We start from the raw sequence: 21,586 nt of genomic DNA, 5'->3' as shown, positions 1-21,586 counted from the left end.
TGTGTCGGGGTGGGAAGGGACGATGTGTCTGGGTGGGAAGGGTCAATGTGTCGGGATGGGAAGGGGAGATGTGTCGGGGTGGGAAGAGATGTGTCGGGGTGGGAAGGGGCATGTGTCTGGGTGGTGGGGGGAAGGTCGATGTGTCTGCATGGTGAATAAGATTTACATTTCTATAGCGCCGTTGACGACCTCAGGATGTCCCAAAGTGCTTTATAGCCAATGAATTAATTATGAAATGCTGTCACTGTTGTAATGTCGGAAGCACAACAGGCAATTTGCACACAGCAAGCTCCCACAACCTGCAATTTGATAATGATCAGATCATCTGTTCTTCATGGTGTTGGTTGAGGGGTAAATATTGGCCAAGACCCCAGCAATAACTTCCCTGCTCTTCTTTGAAATAGTGCAAGGGACTTTTTATGTCCACCTGAGAGGGCAGACAGGTCACAGAATCATGGAATGGTTAAAGCACGGAAGAAATATATCCCCTACCCGGGCAGAGAAATATATCAGGGCTGGAGTCAGAGACACAAAGAGAGAGATCAGGAAAACGAGGTGACGCGGGGGAAAGAGACGAGGCAAAGAGATAGGTAACACATAGGTGGTAGAGAGATAGAAGGTGAGAGGGAGAGAGAGAAAGGGAAAGTTGGGTGTGCTGTGTGTGTCCTTTGCCCTGGTGCTGTGGATTATTGTGCAGGCGCTGTCTATCCGTGCTGTGCGCTATAGGGGGTGCTATGCAGCAGTGTGATCCTGAGCAATCCTCCCTCTCCCTCTCTCTCAGTGTGTGTGTGTGTGTGAGAGAGAAGCTTAGCTGGGGCTGGCTGGGGTCCAGCAGCCGCGGTCTGGGGGCCGCACTGTCACCGCAGGGGAGGGAGGGAGAGAGGGAGAGGGCAGCTCGGCTGGGCACAGAGGGTGCTGGGCACAGCCCTGAGCTGGAGAAAGGAGGGAGAGGGGGGCGGGGTGGGGGGGGAGATGGCAAAATAAACCCACCAGCCTGAGCGACAACATCCACGGGCATGTCATTCAGAGCCAAGAGAAGGAAAAGGACACAAGCGCAGAGCCCGGTGCCAGTGCAGGACTTTGCAGCTTTGCATGTACACTTCGCTCTGTGCCTTCGTCTGCCTCCAGCTCTTTCTTCCTGCTCTTTATTTTCCTCATCTGAGGGAGGATGATGCGGAGGCTAACTCGCAGATCGGAAGGGCTGCTGCTGGGCATCATCGGCTGCCTGGCCGCTCTGCTCTATTTCTTCCAAGCCGACCTGGGTCGTGTTGTGTGGGGAGGCGAGCGGGATCACCCAGGACCAGAGTTACAGGATGCAAAAGTAAGTGTGTGTGTTGCCTTTTGAAATGCGAGCATTGTTTATTCTGCCTTGTCCATGTATTTGACTTCATCATCAGAGGCAGTCCCTCAGAAATCGAGGAAGACTTGCTTCCACTCCCAAAGCGAGTTCTTTGGTGGCTGAACAGTCCAATACGAGAGCCACAGACCCTGTCACAGGTGGGACAGACATTCGTCGCGGGAAGGGGTAGGCGGAGATTTGCTACACCGCTCCTTCCGCTGCCTGCGCCTGACCTCTTCTCGAAGAGCTCAACGCCCTCCCGGAGGCACTTTCTCCACCTCGGGCGGTCTGCGGCCAGGGTCTCCCAGGTGTCAGTTTACTTACAGTTGGTTTAATGCAATCATTGCTGTGCCTTTTATCGATCTTTCTAAAGATTGAGATCACGCAATGCTGCAGCTCGGGAGGAGGCCATTCGGCCCATCGTTCCTGTGCTGGCTCTGTGATAGAGCTGTCCAATTAATCGCACTCCCCCTGCTCTTTCCCCCACAGCCCTCCAAATGAATCGCCTTCAAGTATCTATTCAATTTCCTGTTGATGTTACCTGGATAAATTCCTCCACGTGATGCATTTATCCCACAGGCACAGTGGGCCCATGGCCTTTGCTGTGGGTTAAATGTGACACACTCCGAGGGATTCTCCCACCCCACCCCCACCCCACTAGTGGATCTCCCATGGCATTGCCCATGGGTAGTCTGGGCACTGGGGCTCAGTTGCAAAGTTTCAGCTGCTCAGGTGGCCTGTCCCTTTAAGGTTGCTGCTATCACTCGGCCAATCCAGGAAGCTGTCATGATTTATAAACTGCTGTGCTCAATCAGAGGATTCTTTAGTAAATTACAGGCTCCCGGTCAATGACGGGCTATCTTTAAAAACACATCATTTGCATCTCAAATGAAGAGTTGGCTGGTGTGTGAGATCTAGAGTGTGGTTTATGCACTTCGGCCTCTGAATGTGCGCGGGGCAAGGGTCGACCACGTACAGTAGTTTGATGACAGAGGATGGGCCGACCTTGGATCTGGCCTGGAGACGACGGAAGGTTGAACAGGTTCCCACTGGTTCTGTAGTTTAGTTCCACTCCAGCGGAGAGCTTGTTGAGTGTGAAGTGGAGCATGGCAGCAAGGAAGATCGAGAAGAGGGTTGGCGCGATGACACAGCCCTGCTTGACTCCAGTCCGGACGTGGATTGGGTCAGTGGTGGATCCGTTGGTCAGGATCACGGCCTGCATGTCGTTGTGGAGCAGGCGGAGGATGATGTCAAACTTTTGGGGGCAGCCGAAATGGAGGAGGACGCTCCATAGTCCCTCACGGTTAACAGTGTCAAAGGCCTTTGTGAGGTCAAAGAAGGCCATGTACAAGGGTTGGTGCTGTTCCCTGAACTTCTCCTGTAGTTGTCGCGTGGTGAAGATCATGTCCGTTGTACCACTTAGTCGATGGAATCTGCATTGTGACTCTGAGAGGGGCTCTTCAGCCACAGGGAGAAGACAGTTGAAGCGTATGAAAGCATGGGCCTTACACTAAACATCCGTAAGACAAAGGTCCTCCACCAACCTGACCCCGCCACACAACACTGCGGCCCTGGACAACGTGGACCACTTTCCATTCCTCCGGGAGCCTACTATCAGCAAGGACAGACATCGACGACGAGGTCCAACACCACCTCTAGTGCAACAGTGCAGTCTTCGGCCGCCTGAGGAAGAGAGTGTTTGAAGACCAGGACCTCAAATCTGGCACCAAGCTTATGGTCTACAGGGCTGTAGTGATACCCGCCCTCCTATATGGCTCAGAGACTATGTACAGCAGACACTTCAAAGTGCTGGAGAAATACCACCAACGCTGCCTCCGCAAGATCCTACAAATCCACTGGGAGGACAGACGGACCAATGTCAGTGTTCTCGATCAGGCCAACATCCCCAGCATTGACGCATTGACCACGCTCGACCAGCTCCATTGGGCGGGCCACGTCATCCGCATGCCCGACATGAGACTCCCGAAGCAAGCGCTCTATTCGGAACTCCTACATGGCAGGCGATCCCCAGATGGGCAGAGGAAACATTTTAAGGACATTCTCAAAGCCTCTTTGATAAAATGCAACATCCCCACCGGCACCTGGGAATCCCTGGCCCATGACCACCCTAAGTGGAGGAATAGCATCCAGGAGGGCGCTGAGCACCTTGAGTTTCGTCACCGAGAGCATGCGAAGGACAAGCGCAGGCAGCGGAAGGAGCGTGCGGCAAACCAGAATCCCCATCCACTCTTTCCTCCAACTACTGTTTGTCCCACCTGTGACAGAGACTGTACTGTACAGTCACCTGGGAACTCATTTTTGGAGTGGAAGCAAGTCTTCCTCGATTTTGAGGGACTGTGTATGATGATGGGTGGATGCAGGACCTTTATGAGAATGTAACTGGCAGGGTAGATAAGGGGGAACCAGTGGATGTAGTATATTTGGATTTTCGAAAGGCACTCACTAAGGTGCCACACAAAAGGTTGTTGCAAAAGATAAGGGCTCATGGGGTTGGGATAATATATTAGCATGGATTGAGGATTGGTTAATGGACGATAAACAGAAAGCAGAAATAAACGGGTCATTTCCTGATAGGCAGGTTACCAGTGGGGTGTCGCAAGGATCAGTGCTTGGGCCTCAGCTGCTTACAATCTATATTAGTGACTTAGATGAAGGGACCGAGTGCAATTCAATGTTGACTGACGATACAAAGTTAAGTGGAAAAGTAAGCTGTGAGGAGAACACAAAGAGTCTGCATCGACATGTTAAGTGAATGAGCAGTAAGGTGGCAAATGGAGTATAATGTGGGAAATGTGAGGTTAACTTTGATTAGGAAGAATAGAAAAACAGTATATTTTTTTAAATGGTGGGAACTATTCACTGTTGGTGTTCAGAGGGATTTCGGTATCTTTGTACACAAACTACAGAAAGTTAACATGCAGGTACAGCAAGCAATTAGGAAATCAAATGGCACATTGGCCTTTATTGCAAGGCATTTGGAGTAGATAGGAATATAAGAATTAGGAGCAGGTGAAGGCCATATGGCCCCTTGAGCCTGCTCCGCCATTCAATAAGATTGTGGCTGATTATTGACCGCAACACCACTTTCCTGCCCTATCCCATATCCCTTGATTCCCCATGAGTCCAAAAATCTATCTATCTCAACCTTGAATACACTGAATGACTGAGCATCCTCAGCAGTTTGGGGCAGAGAATTCCAAAGATTCACAACCGGCTGAATAAAGAAATTCCTTTCGTCTCAGTCTTAAAAGGCCGACCCCTTATCCTGAGACTAGGCCCCCTAGTTCTGGACTCTCCAGCCAAGGGGAAAAATCTCTCAGCATCTATCCTGTCAATTTCCCTCAGAATCTTATATGTTTCAATGAGATCTCCTCTCATTCTTCTAAATTCCAAAGTGTAAAGGCCTAATCTACTCGATGTCTCCTCATAGGACAACCCTCTCATCCCAGGGATTAGCCTAGTGAACTTTGTTGAACAGCCTCTAAGGCAAGTAGCTGCATATAATTCCTTAGTTAAGGAGACCAAAACTGTACACAGTACTCCAGGTGTGAAATCACCAAAGCCTTGTACAATTGTAGCAAGACTTCCTTACTCTTGTATTCTAAACCTCTAGTAATAAAGGCCAACATGCCATTTGCCTTCCTCATTGCTTACTGTACCTGCATGCTAACTCTCTGTTTCCTGTAAGAGGATACCCAAATCGCTTTGAACACCAACATTTAATAGTTTCTCACCATTTAACAAATATTTTGCTTTTCTATTCTTCCTACCAAAGTGAATAACCTCACATTTCCCCACATTATACTCCATCTGCCACCTTGTTGCCCACTCACTTAACCTGTCTATATCCCTTTGCAGGCTCTTTGCGTACTCACAGCTTACATTCCCACCTAGCTTTGTATCAGCAAACGTGGATACAATACACTCTGTCCCTACATCTACGTTATTAATATAGATTGTAAATAGCTGAGGCCCCAGCACTGATCCTTGCAGTACCCCATTAGTTACAGTCTGCGAACCTGAGAAATACCCGTTTTTCCCTACTCTCTGTTTTCTGTCCGTTAACCAATCCTCTATCCATGCTAATACATTACCTCCAATCCCATGATCCCTTATCTTATGTAACAACCTTTTACATGGCACCTTATCAAATGCCTTTTAGAAATCCAAATATACTACATCCACTGGTTCCCCTATATCTACCCTGCCAGTTACATCCTCAAAAAACTCTAATAAATTTGTCAAACATGATTTCCTTTTCATAAGACTATGTTGGTTCTGCCTAATCATATTATGATTTTCTAAGTGCCCTGATACCACTTCCTTAATAATGGATTCCAGCATTTTCTCGATAACTGATGTCAGGCTAATTGGCCTGTAGTTCACTGTTTTCTCTCTCCCTATTTTCTTGAATAGCAGGGTTACATTAGCTACCTTCCAATCTAATGGGACCTTTCCAAAATCTATGGAATTTTGGAAGATCACAACCAATGCATCCATTATTTCTGCAGCCACCTCTCTTAGTACATTAGGATATAGGCCATCAGGTCCAGGGGATTTGTTAGATTTTAGTCCCATTACTTTGTCAAGTTCTTTTTCTCTACTGATATTAATTACTTTAAGTTCCTCACTCTCATTAACCCCTTGGTTCCCCACTATTTTTGGTATATATTTTGTGTCTTCTACTGTGAAGACAGATACAAAATATTTGTTTAATGTCTCTGCCATTTCCTTGTTCCCCAGTATAAGTTCTCCTGTCTCAGCCTCTAAGGGACCAAGTTTGCTTTTGCTACTCTCTTCCTTTTTACATACTTGTAGAAGCTTTTACAATCTGTTCTTATATTTCTTGCTAATTTTCTCTCATATTCCACTTTCTCCCTTTTTATCAATTTTTTGGGTCATCCTTTGCTGATTTCTAAAGCTCTCCCAATCCTCAGACTTATTTCTATTTTTCACAACCTACTTTTCCCAATCTCCCTTAGCCAACTCATCCCTCATACCCACTTTATGACTTTATTTAAGTTCAAGACTTGAGTTTTAGACTTAATAATGTCATTCTCAAACTTAACATGAAATTATATTGTTTTATGATCACTCTTCTCTAGAGGAACCTTTATGATGAAATTACTAATTAACCCTGTCTCATTACTCCAAACTAGATCTAAAATCTCCTGTTCGCTGGCTCCCTGGTTGAGTAGAAGAGTAATTAAGTCCTGTTACAATTGTACAGGGCTTTGGTGAGAGCACACCTGAGTACTGTGCACAGTTTTGGTCTCCCGAACTAAGAAAGGATATACTTGCCTTAGAGGAGGTGCAACAAAGGTTCACGAGATTGATTCCTGGGATGAGAGGGCTGTCCTACGAGGAGACATTGAGTAGAATGGGCCTATACTCTGGAGTTTAGGAGCATGAGAGGTGATCTCATCGAAACATATAAGATTTGGAGGGGGATTGACAAGTTAGAGGCCGTTTCCACTGGCTGGGGTGTCTAGAACTGTGGGGCATTGTCTCAGGAAAAGGGATCCGCCACTTAGGACTGAGATGAAGAGGAATTTCTTCACTCAGAGGGTAGTGAATCTTTAGAATTCTACCCTTGAGGGCTGTGGATGCTGAGTCGTTAAGTATTTTCAAGGTTGACGTAGATAGACTTTTGGGCTCTCAGGGAATCAAGGGAAAGTGGAGTTCAGATGACAGATCAGCTATGATCTTATTAAATGGTGGAGCAGGCTCAAGGGGCCGTCTGGTCTACTCCTGCTCATAAATCTTATGTCATTATGTACTCCTAGATCTCACGTGGCATTGCTCACACTGAGTTGAAGGATGCACTGTTTTATAGCAAGGGTGATATCAACAAAAGTGTGACAGGAACAATATTACAGGAAGTAAATATGACACATGCAAGAAGTGCAAGAATTTTAATACATTAAACATTGTCACACAAAGTATTATGGCTTTACTGCTATCACCTATGGCACTGCTCGTAGTGAGTCGAGTTTTATCCTGTTTTATAACACAGGTTGATTGTGCCATTAACATACAAGTATCATTTTGCTGCTGAGGTAGATCTGTGTAACTGGCAAGACCCTTGAAGACCGCAAGGTCGAATTGCTGTAACGAATCATGTCCTGAGGTCAGATAGAGCCTAATTGTTGGAAAAGTTTCTCTGTAGATTGGCAGTTGCTGGCAAATCTGCAGCCCCTTTCCCAAGGGCAGAAGAACCAACAGGAAATAATAAGCTTTCTTTCTCTTTTTTAAAAATACTATCATAAAACAGTGACACAGAAATGTTCATGTGTGCCATCTAAAATGTGATGCTGAAGAGTGATGAAGACACGTCAAAGCTTTTATATATAAGGCAGGACTGTAGCCATAGATTGAACAAAGCCCCAGGTTCCAGGACATCAAATGCAATCCGATACAGAGGAAGAGGAAGTTGTACAATTCATTCCTCGGATGAAGAGTATCATTTTCCTAGGAACATAGGAATGGGAGTCGGCTATTCAGTCCCTCAAGCCTGTTCTGCCATTCAGTTAGATCATGGCTAACTCATATAGCCCAAATCCATTTGCCTGCCTTTGTTCCATGTTGCTCATAGGTAAGGCAAATCTTGTTTGACTAACTTGATTGAGTTCTTCAGTGAAGTAACAGAGGGTGTTGATGCATACATATATGGATTTTCAGAAGGCGTTTGATAAAGTGCCACATAATAGACTTGTTAGCAAGATTGAAGCACAGATTAATGGGGGAATAGCTGCGTGGATTCAACATTGGCTAAGAGACAGAAAGTAGAGTAGCACTGAATATTTGTTTTCCAGACTTGAGGGCTGCATACAGTGGTGTCCCCCCAGGGGTCGGTATTGGGACCACTGCTCTTTTTGATATATATTAATGACCCAGACTTGGTTTATAGAGGGCATCATTTCAAAGTTTGCAGTTGATACAAAGCTTGGAAATGCAGCAAACAGTGAGGAGGCTAGCAATAGATTTCTGGAGAATATAGTGTAGGAAACCAGATTTTCCACAGGTTTGTGGACCCAGATGGTAGATAGCCAAAGAAACTCCAACTATTCTATACTTTACTGGAATCAAAAATTTTGATTAATGGTTCAATAGTTCACACAAGCATCAGGCAATACGTACAACCTTAAACCAAGCCGTCAATCCTTGTAGCATCCTTGGACATGCTCCATCTAGATGAACTTCTTGCCTTGCCGACTGCAATGCCTGTCTTGCTCCGATCTCTTCTTTTTATGTTGTTCTTGCCAGTTGGGGCATGAGTATAAGTTAGGGAAGTTCCCTTTTGGCCAATCAGCCTTGTCACTGGACCTCGATGGTTCTACTTATTGGGGGAGCGAGTATCAGAATTCCACTAACCTTTGTGTAAAAAAGTAGCTTCTTGATTTCACTCTTTGTTCCATTCATTCCTGGGATGTGGGCATCGCTGGCGGGTTAGCATTTATTGCCCATCCTTAATTGCCCTTGAGAAGGTGGTGGTGAGCCGCCTTCTTGAACCGCTGCAGTCCGTGTGGTGAAGGAGCTCCCACAGTGCTGTTAGGGAGGGAGTTCCAAGGTTTTGACCCAGCGACGATGGAGGAACGGCGATATATTTCCAAGTCACGACGGTGTGTGACTTGGAGGGGAACGTTGAGGTGATGGTGTTCCCATGCACCTGCTGCCCTTGTCCTTCTAGTTGGTTCTATGGTGTAATGGTAAGCACTCTGAACTAGAAATCCAGCGATCCGAGTTCAAATCTCGGTGGCACCTGAATTCTGGAGAATTCCCTAGTCTAGCGGTTATCACGTTTGCCTCACACATCTAAAGTCCCCGGTTTGAGCTTGAGCGGAGATGTGAAAATGCGTATCCGTAGTGTAGTGGTTATCACGTTCGTCTAACATGCGAGCAGTCAACTGTTTGAAACTGGGTGGAAAAACTAAAAAAGGTGGTAGAGATTGCTGGTTTGGGAGGTGCTGCCAAAAAAGCCACTGAGAGTGGCTGCAGTGCATCTTGTAGATGGTACATACTGCAGCCACGATGTGCCAGTGGTGGAGGGAGTGACCGTTTAAGGTGGTGGATGAGATGCCAATCAAACATGCTGATTTGTCCTGGATGGTGTCGAGTTTCTTGAGTGTTGTTGGAGCTGCACTCATCCAGGCAAGTGCAGAGTATTCCATCACACTCCTGACTTGTACCTTGTAGATGGTGGAAAGTCTTCGGGGAGTCAGGAGGTGAGACAATCGCCACAGAATACCCAGCCTCTGAACTTCCCTTGTTGCCACAGTATTTATATGACTGGTCCAGTTAACTTTCTGGTTAATGGTGACCCCCAGGATGTTGATGATGAGGGATTCGTCAATGGTGATGTCATTGAACGTCAAGGGGCGGTGCTTCGACTCTCGCTTGTTGGAGATAGCCATTGCCTGGTATTTCTGTGGAGCGAATGTTACTTGCCACTTTTCATTATCTGAGGAGTTGTGAATGGCACTGAACACTGTGCAGTCATCAGCGAACATCCCCACTTCTGACCTTATGATCGAGGGAAGGTCATTGATGAAGCAGCTGAAGACGGTTGGGCCGAGGACACTGCCCTGAGGAACTCCTGCAGCGATGTTCTGGGGCTGTGATGATTGACCTCCAATAACCACAACCATCTTCCTTTGTGCTAGGTATGACTCCAGCCAATGGAGAGTTTTCCTCCAGATTCCCATTGACTTCAGTTTTACTAGGGATTCTTGATGCCACACTTGGTCAAATGCTGCCTTGATGTCAAAGGCAGTCACTCTCTCCTCACCTCTGGAATTCATCTCTTTTGTCCATGTTTGGACAAAGGCTGTAATGGGGTCTGGGGCCGAGTGATCCTGGCGGAACCCAAACTGAGCATCGGTGAGCAGGTTATTGGTGAGTAAATGCCGCTTGATAGCACTGTCAACAACACCTTCCATCACTTTGCTGATGATTGAGAGTAGACTGATGGGGCGGTAATTGGCCAGCTTAGATTTATCCAGCTTTTTGAGGACAGGGCATACCTGGGCAATTTTCCACTTTGTCAGATAGATGCCAGTCAGTGTTGTAGCTGTACTGGAAAAGCCTGGCTAGAGGCACAGCTAGTTCTGGGGCACAGGTCTTCAACACGACAGCTGGGATGTTGTCGGGGTCTATAGCCTTTGCTGTATCCAGTGCACTCAGCCATTTCTTGATGTCAAATGGAGTGAATCGAATTGGTTGAAGACTGGCTTCTGTGATGGTGGGGACCTCAGGAGGAAGCCCAGATGGGTCATCCACTTGGGCACTTCTGGCTGAAGATGGTTTTAAACACTTCAGCCTAGTCTTTTGCACTCACGTGCCGGGCTCTGCCATCATTGAGGATGGGGATATTCATGGAGTCGCGTCCTCCCGTTAGTTGTTTAATGGTCCATCACCATCCATGACTGGATGTGGCAGGACTGCAGAACTTTGATCTGATCTGTCGATTGTGGGATCGCTTAGCTCTGCCTATAGCATGCTGCTTCCGCTGTTTAGGCTGCTTGTAGTCCTGTGTTGCAGCTTCCCCAGGTTGACACCTCATTTTTAGGTACACCTGGTGCTGCTCCTGGCTTGCTCTTCTACACTCATCATTGAACCAGGGTTGGTCCCCTGCCTTGATGGTAATGGTAGAGTGAGTGATATGCCGGGCCATGAGGTTACAGGTTGTGGTGGAATACAATTCTGCTGCTGCTGATGGCCCACAGCACCTCATGGATGCCCAGTTTTGAGCTGCCAGATCTGTTCTGAATCTATCCCATTTACACGGTGGTAGTGCCACACAATACGATAGATGGTGTCCTCAGAGTGAAGACGGGATTCCGTCTCCACAAGGACTGTGCGGTGATCACTGCTACCAATGCTGTCATGGACAGATGCATCTGCGACAGGTAGATTGGTGAGGATGAGGTCAAGTAGGTTTTTCCCTGGTGTTGATTCTCTCACCACCGGCCGCAGGCCCAGTGTGGCAGCTGTGTCCTTCGGGACTCGGCCAGCTCGGTCAGTAGTGGTGCTACTGAGCCACTCTTGGTGATGGTCATTGAAGTCCCCCACCCAGAGCACATTCTGTGCCCTTGCTACTCTCAGTGCTTGTTCCAAGTGGTGTTCAACATGGAAAAGCAACGATTCATCAGCTGAGAGAGGGCGGTACGTGGTAATCAGCAAGAGATTTCCTTGCCCATTCTAGACCTGAAGCCATGAGACTTCATCTGGTCCAGAGTAAATGTTGAGGACTCCCAGGGCCACTCCCTCCTGACTATATACTACCATATACTACTCAGAATAAGGGATCACCCAGTTAAAACTGAGGTGAGGAGAAATTTCTTCTCTCAGACGGCTGTGAATCTTTAGAATTCTCTACCCCAGAGAGATGTGGAGGCTGGGTCATTGAATATATTTAAGGTGAGATAGACAGATTTTTGAATGATACAGAAGTCGAGCGTTATGGGGAACGGGCAGGGAAGTGGAGTTGAGGCAAAGATCAGATCAGCCATGATCTCATTGAATGGCGGAGCAGGCTCGAGGGGCCAGGTGGCCTACTTCTATACTAGCTTTTTATTCCAGATTTATTTAATTGAATTTAAACTGAATGTAAATTCCCCAGCCGCCGTGGTGGAATTTGAACTTATGTCTACCACTATGTTCCCGTTCTCCTATCTGAAAGGCCTATCGCCAATTTTAAGTTTATGTCTCCTTGTTCTGGATTGCTCCAGCACAGGAAATAACTTCTGCTTACCTACCCATAGTCATCTTAAAGACCTCAGTGAGATCAAGCTTCTAATGGTGAGGGAATGCAAGCCAAGGTTATTCAATCAGTTACATAATGCAATCCTCTAAGTCCAACTATCATTCTAATTAATATGTGTTGCCACACCCTTCAAAGCCAATATGTCCTTCGTGATGTTCGGTGCACAAAACTATGCTCCAGATTGGATCTGACCAAGGCTCTGTACAACTGAAGCATCACTTCCTTCTCTTTGTATTGCAACCTCCTTGAGATAAAGGCCAATTTTACATTAGCCTTTTTGATTACTATTTGTATCTGTGCACGAGCTTTTAGTAATTTGTGTACACAGACATCTAAATCCATTGCCCCTCCACAGAAAATATTACCATTTGTCTTGCTCAGATCTGAAGTAGATGACCTCACACGACCCAACATTGAACTGCGTCTGCCACAGTTTTGCCCATTCACCTAATCTGTCCGTGTCCCTTTGTAGTTTTCAGCTCCCATCTACACAGCTTACTGTGCCTCCTAACCGTGTGATCTGCAAATTTGAATACAGAACACTCTATTCCTCATCCAAGGGGAAACAATTATGGAAGCAAATGGCTAAAGCCGATGAAATGTCTGATCTGTGTTTGATAGGAGACTTCAATTTTGCAGGAATTCAGTGGCACAATTATATGTTTTTTGAAGTGGTGGAAAGTACAGCTGAAAGATTTGTTGTTTCCTCCTCGCACAGCATGTCAAAGAGAAAAGTAGGAGTAATCATACATTAGATGGTCTGTTTAAAAATATTTTTTTTAAACAACCACAGGATGTCCCAAAGTACTTTATAGCCAGCTACATTTGATTTGAATGTAGGACTGCAATATGCACACAGCAAGCTCCCACAAACAGCAATGAGATAATGACCAGATAACCTGTTTTGCTAGTTGAGAGATAAATATTGGCCAGGACACCGGGGAGAACTCCCCTGCGCTTCTTCGAATAGTGCTGTGGGAGCCTTGACCTCCAGCTGAGAGGGCAAATGGGGCCTCGGTTTAACATCTCAACTGAAAGACGGCACCTCCGACAGTGGAGCACACCCTCAGTACTGCACTGGAGTGTCAGCCTAGATCTTGTACTCAAATCTCTGGAGTGGTGCTTGAACCCACACCTTCTGACTCGTGTGTGAACGCACTATCCACTGAGCCATAACTGAGCCTAACTTGATGTCAGACCTCCATGTGGGGAACACCTGGGAAACAGTGATCATAATAGTATAAGGTTTCAGTTGGTTGCTCGAACCAAAAGTACTGAAAATCTGCAATTAATTCCGTGTTTCAAAGGGGCTAATCGTAATAAATCGGCAGCAGATTAGGAACAGGTCAATTGGTCAATCCTACTGGGTAGGGAAACAACAAATACTGATTGTAAAGGGCAGATTTTTAAGAGCAAATTAAAATACATATGGGGCCAAAATTGTCGCTTCCCTCAAGGTCTGTTACCGCTGGAATGAGTGGAATGGCTGCCGATTTTTCGTAGAATGGCCGCCATTTTGAAAATTCCGCTCCTGTGTTACCCCAGTGGTGACCCGCTCCCTTCACTACCGTTCTGCTGCTGCTGATCCATCCGAAGTGACCCCCCGATCGCGAAATTCTGCACGGAAAATCTTCCTCCCGCTGCTTGGTGCCACCGACAGCTTCTTCTGCTGGTGCACTGCGCATGGAGTGCGTGAAAAATGGCGGTGTGGCCGCCATTAAAGGGGAGGGCGCACGGCCGTGGCCGCCATCTTATTTTTATTTGTCGGCCTCTTGCGTGCCAGGCCACTGGCCCGGGCCGAAACCCTCCCTGCTGGCCCAGTGGACCGAACCTAAAGCATGGTGGCGGCTCTCCTCGTTAAGTGAAGGGGAGGGACGTGGTGACGCGCTACGCTGATAAGTGACAGCGGGGGAGACTCCGCCCACCCCCCCACTTCCACCCCTCTAGTGTACGAACTTGCGCCCACCGTCACACTGCCGACCCCGTTGTGACCCACCTCCAGTGTGCTGGAGGAGAAAAGCCAAAGAGCGGAATTTTGCGCAAGAGGCCACCACATCTACCGCGGCGGAGAAAACAGTCGAGACACGGTAAGTGAGCCGCATTTTCGGCGGGGGTTGTGGGGGGGTGTGCAATTTCAGCCCCTTAGAAGCCACATAAGTCGCCAAAGTCAAAAGAATGGAGTGTTGAGGTGCAGAGGGACCTGGGGGTCCTTGTGCGTGAATCCCAAAAAGTTAGTTTGCAGGTGCAGCAGGTAATCAGGAAGGCGAATGGAATGTTGGCCTTCATTGCGAGAGGGATGGAGTACAAAAGCAGGGTGGTCCTTCTGCAACTGTACAGGGTATTGGTGAGGCCGCACCTGGAGTACTGCGTGCAGTTTTGGTCACCTTACTTAAGGAAGGATATACTAGCTTTGGAGGGGATACAGAGACGATTCACTAGGCTGATTCCGGAGATGAGGGGGTTACCTTATGATGATAGATTGAGTAGACTGGGTCTTTACTCGTTGGAGTTCAGAAGGATGAGGGGTGATCTTATAGAAACATTTAAAATAATGAAAGGGATAGACAAGATAGAGGCAAAGAGGTTGTTTCCACTGGTCGGGGAGACTAGAACTAGGGGGCACAGCCTCAAAATACGGGGGAGCCAATTTAAAACCGAGTTGAGAAGGAATTTCTTCTCCCAGAGGGTTGTGAATCTGTGGAATTCTCTGCCCAAGGAAGCAGTTGAGGCTAGCTCATTGAATGTATTCAAGTCACAGATAGATAGATTTTTAACCAATAAGGGAATTAAGGGTTACGGGGAGAGAGCGGGTAAGTGGAGCTGAGTCCACGGCCAGATCTTACTGAATGGCGGAGCAGGCTCGAGGGGCTAGATGGCCTACTCCTGTTCCTAATTCTTATGTTCTTATGTTCTTATGTAGAAAGAAGAAGCCAAGGTATCTGACTGACTGGTCATGGACAAATACAAATCAAATGTAAAAGTATATGAGACCCAGAGACGACTACCGTGAGCAGTAAAAAGCACCAAGGCTGATATTAGATCAGCTAAAAGGTTAATGGAAAAGAGAATAGTGGTAGTAATGAGAAAAGCTTTTTCAGCTACATGAAGGGTCAGAGGACTGTCAAAGACCATTGGCTGATGCTCAAGGATAGGTTGGAAAGGACTCTCAATACATGGCCAAGATATTCAAGGAGCACTTTGCATTCGACTTTACTCTCGAAGGCAATGCTCAGCTGACAGCATTATGTGGCGTCACACTAAAACTGTTAATATTAAAATAGATGAGGATATCGTCTTAGAGAAGGAACCTTAAAATAGATCGGGCTGCCAGCCCAGATGATATCCTCCCGAGGGATATTAGTGAGGACACAGGGGAGAACTCCCCTCCTCTTCTTCAAATTAGTGTCATGGAGAGGGCAGACGGGGCCTCGGTTTAACATCCAAAAGACGGCACCTCCAACAGTGCAGTGCTCCCTCAGTACTGCACTGGAGTGTCAGCCAGGATTATGTGAGGAACCAATATCCGTCTCACTTAGAGGCGAGAGTGAAATCAACTGAGCCACGGCTGACACTGGTGAAAAGTATTTTATGGATGTGGCGAGCCGCTCCTATATACTTTCAGCGTAAAAGCAACACCCAGAACTTCAGTGGAAGGAGGGCGGCCAGTGGAAGAATGGAAGAGGGCTGCACAATGGCTACGCTCCTGAAACAGGATGCAGTGACAGCGCAATACAGGGGCAGCTGCACAGGAGAAAAGGTGAGGAATAAAATATATAAATGCTTGATCAATATAGCACCATCATCATCATTATAGACAATCCCTTGGAATCGAGGAAGAAATGCTTCCACTCTTAACATGAACTCTTAGGTGGCTGATCAGTCTAATATGAGAACCACAGTCCCTATCACAGTTGGGACAGATAGTCGTTGAGGGTAAGGGAGGGTGGGACTGGTTTGCTGCACGCTCCTTCCGCTGCCTGTGCTTGATTTCTGCATGCTCTCGGCGATGAGACCCGAGGTGCACTTCCTCCACTTAGGGCGGTCTTTGGCCAGGGACTCCCAGGTGTCAGTGGGGATGTCGCACTTTATCAGGGAGGCTTTGAGAGTGTCCTTGTAACGTTTCCTCTGCCCACCTTTGGCTCGTTTGCAGTGAAGGAGTTCCGAGTAGAGCGCTTGCTTTGGGAGTCTCGTGTCTGGCATGCAGACTATGTGGCCTGCCCAGTGGAGCTGATCGAGTGTGGTCAGTGCTTCAATGCTGGGGATGTTGGCCTGGTCGAGGACGCACCATATCATGTCTCTCAGGACATCTCAAAACGTTTTACCTTGAAGTAACTTACTGTTATATTAGCAAATGAAGCAGGCATTTTTACACAGAAAGATCCCACAAACAGCAATGACATATACAGTGGGCGAGGCGGAGCCGGTGGGTGGGTAGGTGGTGCGGGGGGGGTCGGTGCAGGAATAGTGAGTAGAAGGTTGTTCAGGGTGTTCAAAAACTTGAAATTTGTATGATTTCTTTTATCTAAGACCACTCCTTAGGAGAGAACATGCCTTAGGTCGCGTGATAGAACAGAGAAACAACAGATGTTCTTCCAGAGCTGGCCAATTCCAGCAATGAGAAACGATGAGTTGGGCTGGGGCTTCTCAGTGTTCACTGAGATATTGCAACTGAATCGTGGCAAAGATAATGATGGACTAGTGACTCATAACTGGCACCTGAGCTTCATGCTTTACAGTCTTTCTCTGGCAAGGCTCATTACTTTCCATTTAGTTTATTTGCATCACTAGGTTAAAGGAAGCTTCCTTTAACCTAGTGATGCAAATAAACTGTATTTAAACCTTAGTGCGAAATTCCGATTTGAAAAATAGACTTTTAGAAGTAGTTTTGTTTGGACTGGCAAACTCACATCCAAAACCTCCTATCCAAAACATCCTGCCTACACCCTTGGAGATGATCATTTTGTTTTCCATGTCTGCTTTTATTTCAAAGAAATGGAATGTATTTTCAATCCTGGACATTGCAACAAAGAATGAAGTCAACTCGATTGGATGATCGCCCATTGGTGTCCGAAAATCACCGCAGTCTCCCAAAGCTGGTGTGGGTCCCTGATTTAAATATTTTGGGAAAGCCCTGACAGAGGTGCCAGCTTTCGGGTGAGGCATTAAACTGTGGCCCTGTCTGTCTTCTCAGGTGGATGTAAAAGATCCCATGGGACCATTCGAAAAGGAACAGTGGCGATCAACATTTATCTTTCAACCAGCACCACCAAAACAGACTGGGGGGGGAGGGGTGGTGTGGGGTTGATTTTCAACTGCTGTCCGCCCCATTCACGTTAGAAATTGGGGCGGGGTAAGCAGCGGGCATTTGTGAAAAGGTCCCGCTCCTTAGCTGCCCGAGCACTGCCTGGCCCGATTTCCCAACGGGGTAAGCAGCTGACAATTGTGGAAAGGTCCCGCTCCTTAGCTGCCCGAGCACTGCCTGGCCCGATTTCCCAACGGGGTAAGCAGCTAACAATTGTGAAAAGGTCCCGCTCCTTAGCTGCCCGAGCACTGCCTGGCCCGATTTCCCAACGGGGTAAGCAGCTGACAATTGTGGAAAGGTCCCGCTCCTTAGCTGCCCGAGCACTGCCTGGCCCGATTTCCCAACGGGGTAAGCAGCTAACAATTGTGAAAAGGTCCCGCTCCTTAGCTGCCCGAGCACTGCCTGGCCCGATTTCCCAACGGGGTAAGCAGCTGACAATTGTGAAAAGGTCCCGCTCCTTAGCTGCCCGAGCACTGCCAACGGGCCTTGAAATGGACAGCTGCCCGAGCCTGCTCACAATATTTAAATCAAGGACCCACACCAGCTTTGGGAGACCACTGCGATTTTCGAACACCAGTGGGCGGAGCTTGCGATCATCTGATCAGTTGTAATCATTCTTTGTTAGACTGTCCAGGTTGGAAAATAAAATGATCAGCATCAAGACTTTAATCAAATTTGTCAATTATTAACTAAGCCTCAATGGTTCAAAATTAGGGGCTATACATATAAGGCAGTCTCAAATATATCCAATACCAGAGAGTGGTGAGAATGTGGAACCCACTACCACAGGGCGTGGTTGAGGCGAAAAGCAGGGGTGTATTTAAGGGGATGCTGGATAAACATATGAGGGAGAAAGGAATGGAAGGATGTGCTGGTAAGGTGAGATGAAGGAGGGTGGGAAGAGGCTCTTGTGGAACATAGACACCAGTACAGACCAGCTGAGACGCAGGGCCTATTTATGTGCTGTAGTTCTATGTAATACTATGTAATTAGTATTAGTATTAGGCAGTCCCTTGTATCGAGGATGACTTGCTTCCACACCAAAAAGGAATGAGTTCACAGGTGTTTCAATAAAGGACCTAATATTCCAGATCCCGAACTACATGTTGAAGGGTGGACGATGCCTGTGCGTGGATTTTTTTAACGTGTGGTGGCTGTTACATACCAGCCACCACACGGGCTTGACAGAGCTAGGTCTTGGTCCAGTGGCAAGGATTAACCAAGACGACCGGAGACCAGCTCTGCTGCACGGACCTAGTGCGCACACGTATCGCAGTGTGGGCTGGCCCGTGCTGCATTTAGGGTTAGACCCTCGCCTCTTCTGGACCCTGAACTCACGCCTCTCCTGGGCCCCGATCTTTCCGCAACGATCTCTTGCCGCTCCTCCTCCCAGACCTCACCGTGCCTCTGCTGTACCTGGGCCCCGGCAATGGTTCTGCCCATGCTCCAATCAGGGGCCTGGATTTTGGTGACATCAATCCAGACGCCCTCCTCGAAGCTGTCCAGGAGGGTGACTATGGGAACATTCTACACTCCACAGCACCGTGGTGAGGCATGGATTCAGAACTGAAGTGAGAGGTCTTCCTGTGTGTGCGACAATATAGTAAAGTCACTGTCTGTCGACGGGTTACACAATGAACACAGAGCAGCTTCCACCCTGCTCCGTCTTGAGTTGCTTCATGCCAAGGGGCATTGTGGGTGAGACTGGTCTTGGGTGGTGGGGGCGGAACGAGCGAATCGACAGTCCGTGTTACATCTGGCCCGATTTTCTTTTCCAGTGAGGTCGGGGGTCGGGGTGGGGGGGGGCGGGCGGTGGGGGGGTCGTGTTACACGCCGACTCGTAATCGTCCGCTTTGTGCTGCCGCCCTGAACCAGTTTCAGCCAGTCTCGTGCTGAATTCAAGGCACGGTTGAGGTGACCGAGTACTGTATATGTCGAACATAAGAACATAAGAATTAGGAACAGGAGTAGACCATCTAGCCCCTCGAGCCTGCTCCACCATTCAACAAGATCATGGCGGAAGAGGGAGGTGCAATCTAGACAGTTTCCCGCAGGGGGAGGTGTGACATTCGGTGGGGGTGGAGGAGCCCTTGCTGCTCCCTGGACTGGTACACAGTTGTTTGGTGGCAGCCTGGTCTTCTGACCTTTGGCCTTCAGAGGTGTCGGTCCAGAAAATGAAGAACAGCGGGTGGCGGTGGGGTGGGGGATGAAAAATGACAGAAAAAAGGAAAAACCAACCATACAATACGCTACTGGGAAAAGAAAGTGTTATATACGTGGACTTGTATTTACTCTGTACAGCCACCAGAGGGCTCATCCCTTGGAGTCCCAAGGGAGCCCATAATCCCTTGGGAGCACAGGTATTTAAGGAGGTCTCACAGGTTGGAGGGGCACTCTGGAGACCTGCGATAAAAGACTAAGGTCACACTTTACTTTGAACTCACAGTGTTCAGTCTGACTCTTTCTCCATACACAACAGAAAGTAAAATAAATGACATAATGGTGACATGACATCGTATTTTACAGCACACAAACAGGCCATTCCGCTCAACTGGTCCATGCCGGTTTTTATGCCCCCCTGAGTGCCCCCTTCCACCCCTCTTCAGCTAAACAAATTCAAGTATATAGATACTGAAGAAAAACATTTTGTACAGTCAGCTGTAGCAGCAACAATACTTGTTAACAAATGAATAACCTCAATCTTCAGTGCAGCCTCCATGGCCTTGCCCCTCCATATCTCTGTAATCTCCTCCAGCCCCACAACCCCCCAAGATGTCTGCGCTCCTCTAATTCTGCCCTCTTGAGCATCACTGATTATAATCGCTCAACCATTGGTGGCCGTGCCTTCTGTTGCCTGGGCCCCAAGCACTGGAACTCCCTCCCTAAACCTCTCCGCCTCTCTACCTCTCTTTCCTCCTTCAAGACCCTCCTTAAAACCTACCTCTTTGACCAAGCTTTTGGTCACCTGCGCTAATTTCTCCTTATGTGGCTCGGTGTCAAATTTTTATCTCCTAATACTCCTGTGAAGCTCATTGGGATATTTCACTATGTTAAAGGCGCTGTATGAATACAAGTTGTTGAGCTGTAGGGACTAGAAGGACCCAGGTTTGAAGCCCAGGTCTGAGTCTAGTTCACTTACCTTAGGCAGGGTGGTGCTAGGTGGCTGCAGTCGGCCATGTTGGCCATGGGCTACTGAGTGGGGGAAAAAAATGCCAGCCAGCGTTCCCACTCCTCATCCCTCCCCAGGGATCCCGCCTGGAATGCTGGAGTTGGATGATCCGGGGGCCAGGCTTGCCCGTCAAACGCTGTTCATTGGCCTGCTGATGCTCGAAGGCCACACCGCTGAGGTTTGTCGGAGCCCATGGAACCGTATCCCAACACAACAGAGGAAGTGGGAGGAAAGGGTTAACAATTAAGATGGTTTTCTGGTAATAAATCTGCACCTCATTTCCTCGGTTTGACACTGCGATAAATCATAGTTGGCTTTCTGTTTCTGATTTAGACGGAAGAAACATTGCTCAGCAATTCCAGGACTGTTAAATTGATGGCGTGCAATATGGCTGTCACCGATTAAGCTCCATGACCCTCCCACCACCATCAGTCCCCCTCCCCCCACCCATCCCCCACTCCCCAAATCACCCTACCCTGCTGAATAAACAGGAAGCCTGTCCAGCCCACGCCAGTCAACACCAGTGCTGGATGTTTAACAGATTGCGAACACTCGTGAAATCTCTCTGGCGAGGAAGGTTTGAACTCTGTTTGACTGCCTGCCAATGCCTGTTTGAACTGGGAACTGGCAGCAGACACGTTACATCCCCAGACAGCCCTGCAGCTTAAGCAAGCTTAGAGCTTTCCTGCTGCTGCCTCATTCTGCTCGGTCAGTGTGACAACCCACGGTCCCCAGGAGGCAGGGGACTTTCTCTTTTAAATTCATTCTCGGGATGTGGGTGTCGCTGGCAAGGCCGCCATTTATTGCCCATCCCTAGTTACCCTTGAGAAGGTGGTGGTGAGCCACCTTCTTGAACCGCTGCAGTCCGTGTGGTGAAGGTAGTCCCACAGTGCGGTTAGCGAGGGAGTTCCAGGATTTTGACCCAGCAACCAGGGGCGGATTAACCATGGGGGTGGATGGGGCTGCAACTCCAGGCCCACCAAAGAACAT

General features: G+C 48.0%; 1 protein-coding gene across 3 annotated transcripts in view; it reads left to right on the top strand.

Annotated features, from left to right (window-relative positions):
• Window positions 1-1,011: 1,011 nt before the first annotated feature.
• galnt14 (UDP-N-acetyl-alpha-D-galactosamine:polypeptide N-acetylgalactosaminyltransferase 14 (GalNAc-T14)) overlaps window positions 1,012-21,586 on the top strand; it is a 162,833-nt gene continuing 142,258 nt past the window's right edge. For 2 of the 3 annotated variants that reach the window (XM_070884574.1, XM_070884573.1), the window contains exon 1: window positions 1,012-1,321. In XM_070884574.1, coding sequence (XP_070740675.1) covers window positions 1,169-1,321 — 153 coding nt within the window. In that variant the 5' untranslated portion in view covers window positions 1,012-1,168. The remainder of the gene's footprint in view (window positions 1,322-21,586) is intronic. The other variant, XM_070884576.1, reaches the window with a different exon arrangement.

Source organism: Pristiophorus japonicus, chromosome 7, assembly GCF_044704955.1.
Source record: "Pristiophorus japonicus isolate sPriJap1 chromosome 7, sPriJap1.hap1, whole genome shotgun sequence".
In the NCBI taxonomy this organism is placed as follows: Eukaryota; Metazoa; Chordata; class Chondrichthyes; family Pristiophoridae; genus Pristiophorus; species Pristiophorus japonicus.
The sequence above is the reverse complement of the archived record's forward strand: the minus strand, read 5'-3'. Positions and strand labels throughout refer to the sequence as shown.